Here is a 19,002-nt window from a genome sequence, read left to right as displayed (position 1 = left end):
AAAAAATTTACAATAAATATATACTGTTCTTAATATAAAATCTTGTTTGATTTTTATTTTAGTTCTAAACATAAAATCTCAAACAATTTTATCTCTTATATTTTTTTTTTTCAAGATAGTCCTTCTAACAATAATAATTCTAACTAATACACTTGATTAATAAAAATATTTTAAGAAAGACAATACCTATTTATTATAAATAATTAATTTAATTTTTTTTTTAATCTCTTTAAATTAGTCAACTAACTCTTATAGAGGATAATATTTTTCGGACTATGATATATAAGATGCTTTAATCAAAGTAAAAGCGCAATCAGATCAAAAAAAAAGTAAAAGCGCAAGATTTTGTGGCCCCTTTCCCAGGTATACCGGCAAGTTCTTGTCCATGTGTTTGAAATTGAGTCCAGTGCAATAAGATATTAAATTTAGGTAAAAAAATTTTTATATAGCGTAAGCTGTAACTATTTTTTTAAAAAAAAATGTAACACGTGAATGTTTTGATTAAAAAAATTAAAAAAATCAAACTAAACGCACTAATCTCGAGTTATATTACATATGAGCTAAACGACATTGTTGGGTAAGGAAAAAAAATGGTAAACGACATTCATAATTTAGTCGCGGCAAATGGAGGTGGCACCTTCGGCCAGTAAACTAGAGCCACTTTTCCAGCGGAAACTTGGCCATGCCTTGTCCACACAACCTTTCTCTGATGATGATAAGCCCCTTCACTTCCAAATCCACAAATCCAAACAAAACCCGGTTCAAGAGGATTCTCAAAGCATCAAACTATGGGGTTTAAATATTAAAAAAAAAAAAAAACCAGAAAATCTGTGGGAAATTGGGTAGCACCACCGGCGAAGAAAATGTCAGTGGCATCTTCAATCCCATGCATCAAAATCCCATCTTCTTCTTCCTCAACTTCCTCTTCATCTTCTTCTGCATCATCCTATTCCCTTCGATTTTCTACTTCTTCCAAGTATTATACTTTCGCCATCAGGAATTCTCAGACCGAAGGGCCTCTGAGAAGACCAGGGTCTCCTCCTTTGAGGGAACCCCTGAAACCCAACCCTCCATCTCCGCCGTCGCCGTCCCCGTCCCCGTCCCTGTCACCTGTGGCGCCCGCTCCTCCTCAGCAGAATGTGGCTGCTGTTGTTGCGGACGATAAGAATGTTGTTACATTAGAGTTTCAGAGGCAAAAGGCGAAGGAGCTTCAGGACTACTTCAAGCAGAAGAAGCTGGAAGAAGCAGATCAGGGCCCTGCTTTTGGATTCGTGGGGAAAAATGAGATCAACAATGGAAGGTAAAGCTTTGATTTTTTTTTTTGGAGACAATGAATTTCGAGCTTTTCTTTATGTTGGTACAACTGCTTGAATGATGAGCTGTTCGTCAGAATATGGATGGATTTAAAGCGGAACGAATTTCTATAGTGGCTGAGGAGGTTTTATGGGATACTTGCTTAAATATTCGTCGCCTTATTTTCTTTTCTCTCCGATAAGAATTTGCTTGGTTGATATATGTCCCAAGCAGTAGCAGCCTTGGACTTGATTAGCTGAATTTCTAGTCTAAGATTAGGAGCAGGAAATGTAGATGACCATGAATATGACTCAGAAGCTAAATCTTTGTGAAACTTTCTGGTGTTCTAGTCACGGTCATGCCTGGTTTATAGCGAGGTCTGTTTTATTCCCGCTTGCCATTCCTTTCCTACATTGTTATTGATTGGATATGTTTTATAGATGTACGATTATTTTATGCTTTTCATTCCTTTTATTCTTGTTTTATTGTGATAAACTTTGATTCTGTAAAATTTATTACGAGACTATCAACTTTTTCGCTTCATTTTCTTCCTCTAAAACAATTGTAGAAGTCACTGAAAGCTATTCTCCAAGACTATTTTAAAGTTTTCTAGCCTACTTTTAGAATTTCAGTTTGTCACCACTTTGTAACATTGGTTAAATCCAATTTAGTGGAATTTCAATTGGACATCAGATACAAAAATATAGATAGGAAACGTTAGAACAAATTATAGCAGCCAAATGGAGGGTAACCGTGTAGAAAACTGAATCTAACTATTAAGCTTTTTGCTTTTGGGTGGCTGTCTAAAGGGGCAGATGAGCTACTGTATTCTTTTAGCATTTTCAAGTTTTCTCCTCGTGCAGTAGGGAAACACGTTGTAAGCTTTGCTTCCTTGCAAAGTTGGGCTAACTTGTTTGATTCTTCCCGGGCTAGCATTGCTCCAACTCTTAAGTGTTAATGACGTTATCAAACTTCCTCTCACCTCAACTTTTCAAGAGAGGGAGAGTGAGATGACTTGGTTTACTCTCAAAGGGACTGATTCGCTGACCACTTTTAAGCACTTCATAGAACGACAATGGGAATTTCACTACAATTAGATTTTATGACTAAGGTCAGTCTTAAGCTTGGCACGTGCTTACACTAATCTTACATGTGTTTCTTGTCAAAGTGTGATTTTCAAAGGACATCTACGGAAATCTTATATTTATTGCCTGGGAGATGGACTTGTTGAGTATTGTCAAGCGGAAGCGCGCCAATTTCTTTATCTGCTTGACCACACTTAGTGGAGGCATCTGCACTTAGTTTTTGCCTCTTTCTGGATGAAGCATCCATTGCTAATTATGGCAAACTTAAGAAATGACACTCATTATCAATTATAACTAGCTTAGAGGAAGTTCCTGCTTATGGTATGATTCGCATGATGCTTTTCTCCTTGACCAGTGGAAGCGTCTCTTCTTGATCAGCGGGGACACGTTCTCCTGGTCAATGGAGGCACCTCCTCTTAATTAGTATAGACACCTCAATAATGAGCTGGAAGCTTTGCTTCTTATAAGAGAGCTGTCTTTCTTCAATAATTAATTTATAATTAAATTGTTGTGGCTTTTTATTTGATTAAATAGATATAAACTAATCAATACAAAACTAGAATTTTATATGCGTACGTCCTTATCCTTAAAGCTTTCTTCAACCACAGTGAGGAAATACTCTTCAAGGTAGACCTTACCTAATTCATGAATAAATGATAGGCTGACTTAATGTTCATTCGATGGTCATTGCAGTTAGTGAAAATGAACATTGAGTGAAGTAATCTGAAAATAGCGTCGACATGTGGGAAAATATGGGTGTAGGATCAAGTGAACAGTTAAGATTGATTTGACTGCATCATCCACATTCAGGCATATTTATTTTTGTCGATCCAAATCCTAAGGTCTCGTGGTGTTGTCACAAGCGTGGAGGGTTCAATACTGTTTGGACACTAACGGAGACCAAGCTGGTAACAATGATGTATGGTCTCACTTTTAAGTGGGTTGGTTTTCTTATTTTAATAATGAGCTTTTTGAGGGAGAGCCCTTTGCCTACTTAGATGCTCGTGAGACACGGGCATGGCTTCCTTTTTAATTTTGAAGTGGCCTTGCTCCATAGGATGCAATTGTTTAGACAGTCATTAGATGGTCGCAACTGGTTAGTTGTATGCATCGTTCTGGCGTGCACACGCAAAACTGAAGAAACATCTCCCACCCTCCTTGTGCTTAATATCATCTACTCTTTTGATACGATGCTTCTTATACATTCATGTGTTTCTGTTGGGTATCCTTTCATCCTTTGGTATTCATGTGACTTGTTTAATTTGGCCTGTGTATTTGGAATTTGGTTGATGCAGATGGGCCATGTTCGGTTTTGCCGTTGGGATGCTAACAGAGTATGCAACAGGTTCGGACTTTGTTGATCAAGTAAAGATCCTTCTTTCGAATTTTGGGATCGTAGATTTGGAATGAACAATTTTAATGTTTAATGTTGTTGATAGTTTCGACCTTTATTCGTAATATATTTCTGTGGTTTGTTACTCCCATTTATAGCAAGCAACCAAGTTGCCTGGAATGATAACATTGAGGATTTCCTTCTTTCATTTTGCTCTACTCTTACCCGTATAGACAGAGATGTATACGGCATTTGGTGAGCAGAGCAGATATTCTCTGTTCATGCATTCGACCAAATTATGACACAAAAAAATGTGACTGTGTATAAAGTCTACCTTCCATAATTATATTTATTTATTCTTCAAACCTTTTCCCAAGACAGAACTATAGAGGTTTAGATCTGGTCTGTCGATATTTTGCAGTTTTTATCCAAGATATAAACTGATATGTTAATGAAGAATACGAACTCTTGTTTGCCATGCCCGAAAGATGTTTTCTTATTATAAATGTTTTGAACTAGTTGAAAAATTGAAGGGAAAATCGCAAAAAAAAAAAAAAAACCATGGAATTAGAAAGATTACACACAGGACTGGTTCACAAAAATTGTTGTCAAAACTTATATTATTATTGTTAAAATCCATATTAATATTGTTATGGGTTTTAATTTGTAATTTTTTTAACTTCATGGTCTTGTTTTGTGATTTTCCCAAAATTATAAGGCTTTTTAATTAAAAAAAACATAATATTTAATTTGTTAATAAACGTGATAATATTACTTAAACAATGGAGCCATGACAAGTTAAAATATGTAACTTGCCAAACAAGTTTTATTAAGCTAGTTAATATACTACTATCTTAATATAAGAGTTAGAAATTTAATTTAGTCCTAAATATAAGATTTTAATTTATTTTGTTTTATATTTATTCATATATATATTTTTTAAAATAACCTCATTGATAATTGCATATGTTAAGGTTTACATCAAAGAATAGTTCTAATGAACATAATTAATAAGAGTATTTTAAAAAAGATAATATATATTTATTATAAATAATTAATTTAAGTAATTTTTTAAATATTTATAAATTAGTTCTCTAATTATTATATTAAGAATTGAAGATAGTCTTATTTATAGCGAAAACGAGTCCTATGTAAACTTGAAATAAGTCATATTGTTAATATTATCTTCAACCCTTAATATAAGACCTCGTTTGATTTTTATTTTGATCCTAAATATAAGACCCTAGTCTACTTTGTCTCTCATATTTATTCATTTTTTTAAAGTAGTTCTTCTAATAATGGTAGTTTTAACCAATACACTTGATTAACAAGAATATTTTAGGAAAGACAACACATATTTATTATAAATAACTAATTTAACTTATTTTTAATCTATTTAAATTATTCAACCATAATTAGGATAAGAGGTAGTAATTTTTTTACCTGACTACTATTGATAAAATATTATTCGTGTTACCATATTCGGAATTGAGAAACAACACGCATCATCTCAATTTTTGGGTGAAAAAAGGCATCTAATTATAACGATAATTTAAAAGCCAGAAGCCTTTGTCAGAGACGATCACGTGTGCTCCACGTGTCGATACCGTACGGAAAGCCGACATTGTTTACTTTCTGTTTACTCTGGCTCTGTCTGTTCATGTTCAATTGTCCGTTTGTTTTCCCGCCCCGAAAGTTCGCGCCTTTCAATTTCCCAAAAACTGTACACACTCACGTTTTCAACGGAGCAATCGAAGAAAAGAAGCGCTCACCAAAATTCGGGAAAAAGGTCACACAGTACTTGTTTACTCACAGCAAGATTCCAAAAGTGCCGGCCATGAGCGGCCTCCAGAATCCGACACATTCTTCTCCTATCCTTTTCGTTCTCTCACATCCCAGCAATAGCCCTTCAGCTTCTTGGCCGTCTGCTTCCGTTTCTTCATCACTGTTACTCGGGCATGTCACTTCCTGTACACATCGTTACAAATGGGATCATACTGATGCTGAGATCGGCACCCTAGAGAGTTATGGGCTGCGTTCAGGCTAAGCCATCGGGGGGTTCGGAAGCTAAGGGCCTAGAGAGGCTGAAACTAGAGAATGGGTATGTTGGAAATGGGGATTTCGCTGCTCATCGACGATCGATGGGCCAGATATATGGCGAATGTGAAGATATTGGTAGGGTGCACCAGCGCGAAATCAGAAAGCATCGGCTTGGGTCTGGTATTGGGAACGAAGAAAGGGAAGGTAGCAGCAACCGCTGGATGGGAGAGGGGAAGAGAAATGCTGTGCATGATGGTGAGAAAATACCAAGGAAATCTTTTGACGATGAGATGGTTGACGGGTGGCCCAGATGGTTAGTTGATAATGTTCCTCGAGAAGTTTTGGCTGGCTTGGTTCCCCGGAGTGCTGAGTCATACGTAATGCTTGACAAGGTCTTTGTTTGGGTTTTGTCATGTTCCGGATTAGATAAAGCTGAATGATGAAGGGTTATGCAAAATGATGTAGCATTCTTTACACATCCAACGTTATTGCTCCTACATCTTAACTAAGTACTAGCCTATTACTATGCCGCATCATTTTGGGATTCTTTGGAGCATTCTTTCAAATGTGGCGTCATTTTGGGTACTAGTTAGATGTTTGGCTGCTTGAATCATTAAGAGTCTTGAAGTCATCAATGTTTGAGTTTGGATCAAAAATTTGATTGAAGAGGATTTCTATTTATTAATTACCTGATTGAGTGAGATATAAACTGAAAACAATTAATGTGATTAAAAAGTTCGAGCATGGGTTGTGATTTGTAGGTTCATAGGTTTTTCATCGCTGACGATGGTAGAAAGCACGTTAATTGACTGGGCCCATGTGTAAAATTTTCTGTTTTTCAGGTAGGACAAGGAACCTACAGCAATGTTTATAAAGCACGAGATCGGGCCACGAGGGAACTTGTGGCCCTTAAGAAGGTTCGCTTTGATAAATCCCAGCCGGAGAGCATTAAATTTATGGCAAGGGAAATTGCGATACTACAGATATTGGATCATCCTAATGTCATAAAACTTAAAGGATTGGCTACATCAAGAATGCAATATAGTATTTATCTTGTTTTTGATTTCATGCAATCAGACTTGGCTAGAATAATATCTCGTCCTGAAGAACGACTCACTGAACCACAGGTTAATTAAAATTTTCTCATTGGCGCCTTTGACAATTTTAGCATTTCCCATAATTTACCATAATAATCTGGAAAAATTGATGTAGGTCAAGTGCTATATGCATCAATTGCTTTCAGGTCTGCAGCATTGCCACGACAGGGGCATCTTGCACCGAGATATCAAGGGGTCAAATCTCTTGATTGATAAAAATGGAATGCTCAAGATTGCTGATTTTGGGCTTGCCAATTTTTATAACCTAAACCATAACCAGTATCTCACCAACCGGGTTGTGACGCTTTGGTACAGAGCTCCTGAGCTATTGTTAGGTGCCACGAATTATGGAGTTGGTATTGATTTGTGGAGTGCTGGATGCCTCTTGGCAGAAATGTTTATGGGAATTCCAATCATGCCAGGAAGAACAGAGGTGATAATGCCCATATGATCTGCCAAAATCCTTTTTAATTAAATTCCATCTTTAGCTTTTGGTCTATTTTTGTGTCTATGTTGTGTTGTCTGGTCATCTTCTATTATTTCGTTCTGCAAGTCATTTAAGTTTCTCTGCTTTCAGGTTGAGCAACTTCATAGAATTTTCAGGCTATGTGGCACGCCATCAGAGGAGTACTGGAAAAAATTGAATCTTCCCACAACATTTAGACCTCCGAAGACTTACAGACCCAGCCTAGCAGAATCTTTTAGGGATCTCCCTCCATCTTCTGTGGGCCTTGTGTGTACTCTGCTCACATTGGATCCTGCATACCGTGGCACTGCATCTAAAGCTCTTCAAAATCAGGTGAGTCAATCCGGGCGAGAAATCCTGATAAGTAGTTGTGATCTCCGCACCTAAAAATGCGTGCTTCGTATTTCTTTACTGAAAGATTAGATGTTCAGTTGAATTGCGCATTGAATGAATTACTCTCTCCTCTACTGAGGGATGCTCAAAACCCAGTTCTTCCCCTGTTTTGAAAATATGCACCCGTTTCCCTTGTTGCACTGACATTTTCTCTGACAAATGATGAGAGCTTATTTTGACTGAAATACCCTGATTTTAAAAATAGATGGGAGGTTTGTGTGATTTTTCATGATTCAAGGTATTTTTTTTAATTTACTCTTAATTAAGATTGATCTTGATTGAAGAAACTTTTATCTTAAGTACTGCCTCACAACTAATATCAAATTATTACAACTGCACTGAATTTCATCTATCGAAATCCCAATGAAAAAGTAGGATATAATTGAATGTGTAACTTATTCGGATTTCCAACATAGATGTACCTTCTGCCTGCAGTTTTTCTTTACAAGCCCATTGGCACGTGATCTCTCTGGTCTGCCTGTAAGCTACACGGAACATGATGGGCAAAATCTTACCAATGAAGAGATCGAGTAAGTCGTTTTTTGGTACTCAGTGTTCTGAGGTTAGTTTCAGTCAACTTATAGATGCACAAACTCGCTACATGTAGAAGGCAGTACCCTGTATTGTTTTTGTACCTAACAAGTGAGGTTAAGCCGACTCTGGTATGCGTTTATAACATGAGACTTCTTTTCTTAAATAATACTACCTTCTGTCCTTAATATAAGATCCTATTTGACTTTTATTTTGATCCTAAATATAAGACCCCGATCCATTTTGTCTCTCATATTTATACATTTTTTTCAAAGTAGCCCTTCTAACAATGATAGTCCTGATCAATACACTTGACTAATAAGGATATTTTAGGAAAAAACAATACCTATTTAGGACAAATAACTAACTCAACTTACTTTCTTAATTTCCTCAAATTAATCAATTGGCTTTTATAATTAGGACTGGAGATAGTATATGTAGGCATGAGCAGTTAGCAAGATAAGGCTTGTTGTAATACTTGCAGGAATGTGAATGCTAAATTAAGACGATCTCATACCCGTCATGAGAGGCGAAGGAAGAATGTGGCATCCGGCTGGCCAACAGAGCATACTGTATCTTCTAAAGAGGTGAAAATCCTCCAAGCCTTCTGCTCTGTTCATAGTATATGTATTTATTTATGTATTCCTGTTGTTGTTCTACGCATGTCTCCTTGTTGTAGAACTAAAAGTAAAATTTTGAAGATTCAAGAATTTTCTGGGAGCAACTCAATAATCTGATTTATGAAGTTCAATAAGAGGAAACATGCATGACTAGGCAGTCCATTTGTAAGCTTGTAGGCTGCAACTAGTTAAACCCTAAACTCTAAACACCCAAAATACAGCTCAGCCGGCCAACCTCAAACAAAATGCTGATGATAAACCTCAACTAAGAATTAAACTAAAAAAGCAACTGCGTTACTCATGCTAATGACATGCAAACCACTGATATGATTGACGGTGTTATATTAAAATTTAAGTTCTGACCTTGAGAAGGACCATTTAATTAAGTTGTCTCATTTAGCTCCCCGACAGTTGTGGGCGTTGATATTTGCCCTGTTAGTGTTGACTTGCTCCACATCAATCCAGAGGAAGCATCAGACAGATTGAATATTTATGAGGTCTCCATTGTGTCCACGATACAGGAGACCACAACCTGTAGAAGAGAGCTGGTGTTTTTTCTGCACACGTCCTTTTAAATAATTATACCAAAGATGTTTAACCATATCATGAGCTTCAATTTTTACCGGGATATACTAGATAATTCGGTGGATTTTTTTTTTTTGGTCAATTCGGTTGATTTTTCTGCATAATATTATGATTACTGCCTATTTGATGCTTGATTCATTGTTAGGAAGCAAAAAATATGGGGAAGAAAAATTGACTAATGCGAAAGTCACAATCTATCAATAAGGGTAGTGCCAATATCGTGTATAAAACATAAATTTCCTGATTGATAATGTGATGCCAAACCTAAAGGAAAGAAACTAAGAACACGGTTGATTAGCTCAAATATCAGATATACTGATATCAATTGGAAAAGAGAAGATCATAACTGAGTAGACTTATGTTAAGGAGCTTGTATTTCCTTCAAAACAAGAAAAGAGAACCTGATGGCATTCTAAACGGTGTTCTTCACATGTTATACCAGGAACTGAGCAAGGAAGTTGAGGCATTTGTTCCTAATGAAGAACAGGGCAGAATCCCCCCAAGCAGTAGGACATCATCTGTTTCTGACACTGCTGAGTCAAAGGATCATCCATCTCCTCTCATTCTTTCTCCAAATTTGGCTTTTGGTGATCAAAAGTTGTCCCACAGAATCCATCGCCATGTTAATGTCAAGAACCTTCCTCCATTACCCAAGTCTAAACAACATGCGTCCAACAAACAAGACAACAACTACGGACCACACCGGATCCTCAGGTCAGCTTCCTCCAGAGAATTTAGAAACCCAAAAAAGGGTGTCTTTGGAATTCATTGATAGGTCTCAACAGAACGGGTGGCTTTTTCCCTTCTTTTGGCCATGAACAGGTGGCATTTAAACCAATATTTTTTTAAAATGTCAACTTTTTTTAATTTTTATTTTCATTCTTTTCATTAATTGTGACTTTATGAAGAATGAAGATGATCTCGTGTTGTGTCAACTTCTTTGGTCAAGGTCATTCTCAAGCAGCCTTACCCTACCCATCAGGGAGCCGTGTGACTGGCGATCCCTCTTTCCCCTACATCAATTTTTGTTTCGGAAAGTTATATGATGATTTAAACGACTGTTTTAACTTAAGTAAACGTTATAAATTAAACTGAAACCCAGAATATTAACGTCATATAAACGGAAAGGAGTATCGTAATTATGTTTAGCACTGAATTCGGCCTGATTTGTAAAATTACTGCTTCTTTTTTTTCCCGTCTCAACGTCCTATGTATAAATTAATGAAGAAAAAGTAGGTATCTTTGCGGGAAATCATCAGATCAGATTCAATATACATGACGTGTATGACGAACTTTAGGTTTTGAATTTATCGCATCCAAACTATTATAATCATAAATAAATTAAAAATTTTCATGCACTGAATGGAACCCTAGCACTTAATGCAAGGTACGTGGCAAAGCAAAGAAAAATGTAGACTAGAGTACTAGACATATACATAAAAAATAACCATCCTAAGCCAATTGGAAGTCTTCAACTTCCTCCTTTTAAAACATGAATTGGTCAATTTTAAACAGAACTAGATATAAATATTAGGCAGACTAATCTCTCTTTAAATAGTAGGAGTCAAGAGCAGATCTCTCTCAGCTAAATTAAATTTTTACATTTTATGGGGACCCACGATTTGATTAGACTTGTATAAGTGGGTTAATTAAAAAATAATGATTGATTGATTAGTCTAATCCATATATTCCATGACCTTAAGTTCCACTTCTTCTTGTTCACTCTTGGGGCATAGTCCATTACAATTATCCATTTCATCTTCTCAGCATACAAGCAATGCGTTATAAAAAGAAGCAAACAATATCCCCCGATGAGTGAAATAATAAATTGCATCATATTCATGTTATAACCCAGCTTCATTTTTTCCTTTTGGACCGGTATAACCCAGCTTCATACGTCTTATAATACCCCTTCCATGGCATAATATAATCACTAATTGTGTCTGAACAAAATATAAAAGAAGAGTTAACGAGGGGTTAATATATATTTGGTTCCTCAAGTTTTAAATCATAGGTTTTGGCTCTTCAAGAAGCCAAATAGTCTGAATTTTTATTGAATTATAAAAACCAATATTTTAAATAAAAAGAAATTTGAAGGATTAAAACCTATAATTTAATCAAAATGAAAGCAAATTTAAGCGACCAAAAATTGTATTAAACCTAATTAGGGTCATGTATGCTGTTCATATATAGAAATAACCTTATTATGGCTGGCCGAGTTTGTCTTCATGGATAATCAAACCTTTTTTTTTTTCTGAATTTAAATGCCGGTATCATCACATTAATATTAAAAATTAAACCTCAATTCTGAAGTGACACTTAGAGGTTGGACCCACTTCTAAGGTGAGGCGAGGCATGCTTTGATTTGTGATTTCATATAAATTATTTCTCTGACCTTAAATATAAGACCCCTTTCGTGATATAATTTACACTATGAAAGGGATTTTATATTTAGAACTAGAGGAGTAGATTAGATGATGTACGCTGTTTAATTTGCACTGATTAAAGAACTATGAGTCCATGTCATTAAATTTAGTAAAAGAATAATCTGACCTAAATTAAAGGGAAAAAATGAGCTGTTGCAAGCCAAATATGTCTAATTGAAAAATTATTTATAAGACTAGACTTCCGACAAAAATTAGCGTGTGTGAATGTAGATATATAAATATATATTTATATATATAGAGGGGCGGGGGGCCGAGAGACGGGTTCCAAGATTGCTCATCAGAGGTTCATTAAGATGTTTGGTTAAATATTGAGATGCACTTAGTTGACCATAAATCAACCTCAGTTTCTTGGAAACTCACCAATATCAATCTCTGCGAATTCACTACTCTCTGGACTTATCCAGCTGACAGATGTAAGTGTATGATGTCTGAAAAATTGAGTTACATTATTCTAACATGATTTGTTATGAATTATATATGCATTTGATATTAATAACCATGGATGTTGATCATAATTAAGCACATACAGTTCTACTTGATATAATCTCAGAAGCATTTTCTGGGATAATCGCGTGAATCAGAACCTTTATGATTCTAAAGAAAATCTATTTCAGAATCATAATCTCAGCTCTTACCTCACAAACACACTACGTACTTCCCTTTAATTTCTTGTTTGATATTTCCTCTCCTGTTACAAAAGCACCCCACAGTTAAACCCTTAATTAATCTCTCCCATGTCTAATATAATTTTCACTGCCAAACTCCTCCATCAGCACCTCCAACACACATACACATAAAATCTCCAACAGCTGACATAATATTTGCAAAGCAAACAAGTTTTACAAAGAGAAATAACTAAGCTTGTTTCCGTTTGGTTAAAACAAAGCTTAGCTTTCCCTTTTTCCTTTCCTTCCTTAATGTGACCTTCAAAGATGAGACATATGAAAGATCTTCACAAACTCGGTGAAACTTATATAATCAAGTCTAGTTCTTAATTGTACGTATTTTTTTGCCATCAGATTCTTGAATAAATCCATGAAAAGCAATTTTCTTTTCTTTTCTTTTTTACAGTTTCAAGATTACCTCGCAAGATTTTTATTGAAAACTCTGACAGCTAATTATGTTTAGCAGCTAAGACAAACTTTACCTAATCAGGTATTAAATAAGGATGTGAAGCTAATAATTAGTAGCCGTATCGGTGAACTTGTTCTTGATCCACTTGAAGCTGTTTCTGACGCTGGATTTAAGCTTGCCCTCCACAGTGAAACCATTATAAGCTTTGATCCTCTTCTTCCTCTTGAACTCTGCATCATTGGAAGTGTAAAAGCCATTTCCTTTGTGGCTCGGTCCATTGAAGCTGTAAGAGTTGGATCTCTCTCCGAACCCATTGAACTCTGCGTAAGAGCATGATGACTCAGGAACCGACTTGCTTTTCTCCATTAAAGCTGAGAAGCTTAGCTTCAAAGCCTCTCTCTCTCTTGATCGATCTGTTTTGTCTTTTAGCTCTTGAGGATCGGCCTGCATGAACACACACAAAGTGGTTGAGGGTTTTTAAGAGGAAGGACGAAGGAGAGAGACAGAGAGAAGGGGCATTATGATCCGGTGTGGTGGCACCCCATGTGTGATGTTGGACAGCTGCAATGGGAATCATGACTTGAGGGGGGAGGTGGGGCCTACTTGCCGCACAAAGACACGTCACCGTCTGCTAGTGATGACACAGATTGAATTCACTTGCATGATTTACAAAAGTGAACGCTGATGATAACGCGCATGATCCTTCAAGCATATTCTCACCAAATTGAATTTTTTTTTTTATTTGTATAGGACGGAATATATATAAATTGATGTGTTAATGGGGATTGAGTACCAGGGGCTAATTGATCACAGCGCGATCAAACCAGATTTGAATACTCGATAAGAAAAATATTTATATTTAGTATTTGGTAGTATCTCAAACATGATTGTCTCTAATAAGAAAATATCTGGGCTTAGTAAAAAAAAATATCAATTGATGTAAAAAAATGTGAGTATATCAAAAATAAGTGTTTATTACTTTAAGAATATGTAATTCTTTTTACCAATAAATTAGTCCCTTTTTTCCTGGAATTTTGACATGGATCGTGAGAAAATGTTAGGGTTAATTCATTAAAATGTGTACAAAATGAAGAAAATATAACAAATTCACATAGTTGAGGTAGGGACCACGCTATTTGATAATGGTGGGGTCAATTTGGTTGCTTTGTTTAGTGTTTCTGCGATGGGATAAGGCACTATGTTTTGCTTTGTACAAAGTGCCCATTCTTCATTTTCAAACATCAATTCTCTATTTTATTTGTTTGGTGACGGGGGAACTTGCATATATCATGTCCCATTTATCTTTGGATCTTTACCATTAAAATTTGTACATTTACTTTAATATTAGATGGATATATATAATATAAATAAGCAGAAGGCCTCAATAATTAAAAATTAGTCATTTCCTCATTTTCTACTCACGTGTCAACTTTTTTAATATTTACATGTGGTTAGGATTTAGATGTAATTAATTTTCTTATTTGAGACACACATATATAATTCTCTACCATAAATAACTAAATTTGCAATAATTTAAAAGGTTGCATGAAGTTCCAAAGACTTGAAAATAATGCAATGCCTCTTTGATTTAATCTTTCCCCCTTGAATTGCACGAACCTGAGGTCTGAGGTAATGTAAGATATATTAGGTGACACTTCGGATGGTTTTGCAAACATTTGAACATATATACATTTGGCATATATAGGTGATCGATGAAATTTCCCCCAAATCTTGACCATATATTTGTAACATATGTAAGCCTCTATTTGAGTATTTCCCTAAAGCTACTCTGTAGGTAATTTAACATTTTAATCTGAAAAATTAGAAATTATTGTTGATACATATGTTTAATTTAGTGAAAGCAAAGGTACCAAGTCATGTGCCACTATATATTTGAAGATGGGTGACAAAATTCATTTATAGTGCTGTGTGGGGCTTCCACATATTAATTGCGCGCACACACACACACACATATTTCAAAGATCGCCTCCATCTTCATATGCTTTTTCATATGCGTAAATATTGATCACTTAATTTGTGTTTATATGTATTAGCATTAATATAAAATAATAATGGGACAAAGCAAGATGGCTCACCTATATATATTTCCGGACGAATCTCATTATTACACTTAGGAAACTTCCCACCTTGTCATATAATATCATTCTGATTTATACCTTCTTCGTACCTTCACTCAACAACTTAATTGAGTGATGTTATTCCCATTTCTCAAGCATGGCGATAAAAAATGTCACAGTTAAACCATTGATTATCTCAGGGGTAATTAAATTTACTTGTACATTATACTCCTCTCACTTTTAATATATCACCTAATTGGAGAGTTGATATTAGTCCTATATATAATATCTATTTTAAATATTTATTTGTTTTTTTAAATTAACTCTGATTGATATTCCCTAACAATAATTAAGTAGAAGAAGAAAGAAAAAAATTAAAGAAGATGCTTATGATATTTTAGAAAAGAAATATATCATATTAACTAATTTAACTAACATTTATAATCTATTCGAATTAATTAATTATATCTTATACTCCTCTGGTCCTAAATATAATATCCATTTTGTAACTACAAAATAGATCTTGTATCTTATGTTTAGAACCGGAGGAGTATCTTATATTAAAGATTAGAAGAATATTAATTTTCTGTGGCTCTCTTCAGAAATTGTTCTTTTTTGGGGGCTGAAAAAAAATTAGTACCACAATTATGAGTGTGGGTCCAATTTATAGAGAAGGCCAACGAGAGCCCTAATTGAAGTGTGAAACTGTGAACGTATCTTGACGCAGAAAGCAACCGCATGCAACTTTTTTAATCCTCATTTTGCTTTCTCAAAGAGCACCCACTCTCACACATATTTTATCAAAAACTTTTAAATTAAAATAACCTAATTAATCAGTAACTTATCATGAATATATATTAATTAAGTGTTAGTCTTTGATTATTTTTTTACATATTTGTATGGTTAAATAATTATTAACTATTAATTTGCTGTCCCATTTCGTCGTTTGAACAAATTTATCAAAGAGGCAGACATCATGATGCTGCAAATAACAGGAGATGCAGTCCTTCACAACGGAATATGAGAATGTTGGGTTAATAATAATGAATGAATGGGGTTAAAATATGATATGATTAATTGCAATTAAGTGTATTATGATATCATTACTCACTCTATTAAGTCGAGTTTAAACGTTTGTAAAAATGTGTTTAACTTGTAAGTTGCAGGGTAAAGTCCACGATTAATTTCCGTTTGAGGTAGGTAGGCGTGCACATAATGATTTAGCCCAATCCAATATAATCATACCTTTCACTGACACCGCTTTAACTATTTGTTATAGAGGGCAATCATCGACAAAAAGTACGTCGCGTGAAGAAACATAATTTAACAACAACAAAAAAGCTTACAAGTACTCCCTCTATTTCCTTTTTTTTTTTAGAAGTAACAACTATCATTCGTTTCGAATAGGATTATCTTTAATAGGAAGATACTTATACTTTAGTAAAAAAACACAACTATCATTCGTCTCATATCCCTAAATATAAGTAAGATTTACAAATGGTCTTAAATTTTTCTGGCAAATTTCCTATTTTTTCCTGTTTATTACTTGTTTTAATACTTAACATATTAATTATCTTATTTTCAAAACTATCATCTATTTTCGTCACACATTCTCTCTTTTTTATAATTTTTTTATTATAATAATTTTCTTATCCTCTTTCTTATATTCTTTTCCCTCGTAAATAAGGGTATTTTCGAGAAAAAAAACTTTCAAATTTTACTCATTTATTGTCCTAATTTTTTATCTACGTAATGTAGTCTAAAGTTGCTTATAAAAAGGGATGGAGGGAGTACAATACTACATCCAATCCTTAATATAATAGCTCATTTAGTTTTTATTTTGATCATAAATATAAAACTCAAATCTACTTTCTTTTTCATAGTTATCTATTTTTTTTTCAAAGTAGTTCTTGTAATAATAGTAGTTCGAATTAATAAATTTGATTAACAATGATATTTTAGAAATAACTAATTACGAATAACTAATTTAACTAATTTTTTTAATCTACTCAGATTAGTCAACTAACTTTTACATTAAGGACCGGAGGTAGTACTACTTCCGATCCTAATTATAAGAGCCAGTTGACTAATGTGAGAAGATTAAGGAAGTAAGTTGAGTTAGTTATTTGTCCTAAATAGGTGTTGTGTTTCCTAAATATCCTTACTAATCAAGTATATTGACTAGAACTCTTGTTATTAGAATGGCTACTTTGAAAAAAAAAAGTATAAATATGAGAGACAAAATGGAGTGGGGTCTTATATTTAGGACCAAAATAAAAATCAAACAGGGTCTTATATTAAGGACCAGAGGTAATATTATGGAGAGTAAATAATTTGAATATTGAAAGCAAATTTATTACAAAATATTAACCTTATTCACCCATATTACAGCTAGCTAGTTTAAGAGGTAAGAGTGAGGTGGAATATAATATGAATACTAATAAGTTCTTCAAAATTTTGACTTATAAAAAAGACCAATATATATCATACAAAGTTTCCTCATCTTTAAAATTTGAATCATATGCAAACAACAACACTTACCCTTAAAAATTGAAATTTGACAAACAATAATCCACTGAATTAAACTTCCCAAATTTATGCATATATAACCTCATCTCGTGTTTGTTATTTTACCATCACAGCGTAATATATCATTCACTATATACCTCCTTAAATTTTGAGTTATATGGGTGTGTATATAATCTTCTAAATTTTGAATTATGCGCAATGAAATGTACGAATATATTCTTTTAGTGAAATAATACCCAAATTATAATATGAGAATTATTTGCATTTTCCCTTCCGATAGAGAGTTATTTGCATTAGTGTAGAAGTTAAAGGGGCCTTCGTCATAAAATTTTAAATATTAATTAAGCTATTTATTTATAAGGCCAAAACATACTCCTCAAATTAGCAGTATAAAATTCACAGCTTGCCGCAATTATGATTATTTTTGGGCCTCAAAGATTTGTATGAATTCAGATGTCTCGTTTTCATAACAGATAACCCCTTTAAAGCAGACAGACGCCCGTTATTTGATGGGCCGTGGGGGCCCAATAAATCTAGACCCAGAAGAAGCGGCCCAAAAGGGATCAATGTTGAAATCGAAAATAGATACACGCCCAGTGGGACTCGAACCCACAATCGCTTGATTAGAAGTCAAGCGCCTTATCCATTAGGCCATGGGCGCCTTTGTTGATTGCAGCTCTTAAGATATATATTTTATTTACATAAAAGCATGTCCTTGTGAAGATTTGTAGAACAAATCAAGTAGGATCATTTTTAGTCTCAATTTTCTGCATAAAGGAATGCCTATTTATTTATACTTCTAATTATAATTTTGATGGAAGCACAAAGGAAGAACAACAAGTGGCTTAAATTTTATACTATTATAATCTTGACGCGTGTCATGGAGAAGTGTTTGTTCATTCAACTTTTATCCAACCTTTTCATAAAGTTCTTTCTTAGCCACCTCCATTTTTTATAGCCGCCCCCTTTTTATTTATTTCAAGGATCTGTTTGTGTTCAACTTTGAATTTAATACTGGTCAAAAAAAAAAACTTTGAATTTTAATAATACGCAAATGTAAATAAATTATTTGGTAATGTAAAAAATATGTGGTTATTTAAAAAAAATAGTGAATAACAGAAGTTACCCAAGAGTAGTTCTCAAGGTCTAGGTCAATTAATTTTTTTAAAAATACATATTAAATATTGCAATTGGCTCTAAGATATAATCAAATTCTATATTCCATGAATTATAATATAATTTATTTCCCAAATGCTTTAATTTGTAATCAAGAGGCCATGGCGGGCGTTGTAGAGTACATGTTAGAGAGAGAGAGAGAGAGAGAGAGAGGTTTCATGGGAATGTGCTCACCACATGACATTTTTAAACACGTGATTATATCAAATTCAACATTCTCTCACTGATTTAATTTTTTTCTTTAAATATATGTCA

General features: G+C 34.3%; 3 protein-coding genes and 1 non-coding gene across 4 annotated transcripts; 2 read left to right on the top strand and 2 right to left on the bottom strand.

Annotated features, from left to right (window-relative positions):
- Positions 1 to 801: 801 nt before the first annotated feature.
- LOC114729577 (light-harvesting complex-like protein OHP2, chloroplastic) lies at positions 802 to 4,187 on the top strand. Its single transcript, XM_028916607.1, has 2 exons — positions 802 to 1,300; positions 3,674 to 4,187. Exons 1-2 carry the CDS (start codon positions 864 to 866, stop codon positions 3,786 to 3,788), a joined length of 552 nt encoding a protein of 183 aa, XP_028772440.1. The 5' UTR covers positions 802 to 863; the 3' UTR covers positions 3,789 to 4,187.
- A 1,422-nt stretch (positions 4,188 to 5,609) lies between these two features.
- LOC114729597 (probable serine/threonine-protein kinase At1g54610) lies at positions 5,610 to 10,378 on the top strand. Its single transcript, XM_028916626.1, has 7 exons — positions 5,610 to 6,143; positions 6,594 to 6,878; positions 6,964 to 7,281; positions 7,426 to 7,647; positions 8,143 to 8,237; positions 8,723 to 8,825; positions 9,886 to 10,378. Exons 1-7 carry the CDS (start codon positions 5,739 to 5,741, stop codon positions 10,213 to 10,215), a joined length of 1,758 nt encoding a protein of 585 aa, XP_028772459.1. The 5' UTR covers positions 5,610 to 5,738; the 3' UTR covers positions 10,216 to 10,378.
- Positions 10,379 to 12,951: 2,573 nt separating this feature from the next.
- Positions 12,952 to 13,426, bottom strand: LOC114729587 (uncharacterized). The gene has a single exon (XM_028916616.1). It carries the CDS (start codon positions 13,412 to 13,414, stop codon positions 13,067 to 13,069), a length of 348 nt encoding a protein of 115 aa, XP_028772449.1. The 5' UTR covers positions 13,415 to 13,426; the 3' UTR covers positions 12,952 to 13,066.
- Positions 13,427 to 18,159: 4,733 nt separating this feature from the next.
- Positions 18,160 to 18,232, bottom strand: TRNAR-UCU (transfer RNA arginine (anticodon UCU)). The gene has a single exon. It is a non-coding gene; the product is annotated as a tRNA-Arg (tRNA).
- Between the last annotated feature and the right edge of the window lie 770 nt (positions 18,233 to 19,002).

The sequence above is a fragment of the Neltuma alba genome, unplaced genomic scaffold (assembly GCF_004799145.2).
Source record: "Neltuma alba isolate B1F8T4 unplaced genomic scaffold, ASM479914v2 tig00002483_pilon, whole genome shotgun sequence".
Lineage (NCBI taxonomy): Eukaryota > Viridiplantae > Streptophyta > Magnoliopsida > Fabales > Fabaceae > Neltuma > Neltuma alba.
The sequence above is the reverse complement of the archived record's forward strand: the minus strand, read 5'-3'. Positions and strand labels throughout refer to the sequence as shown.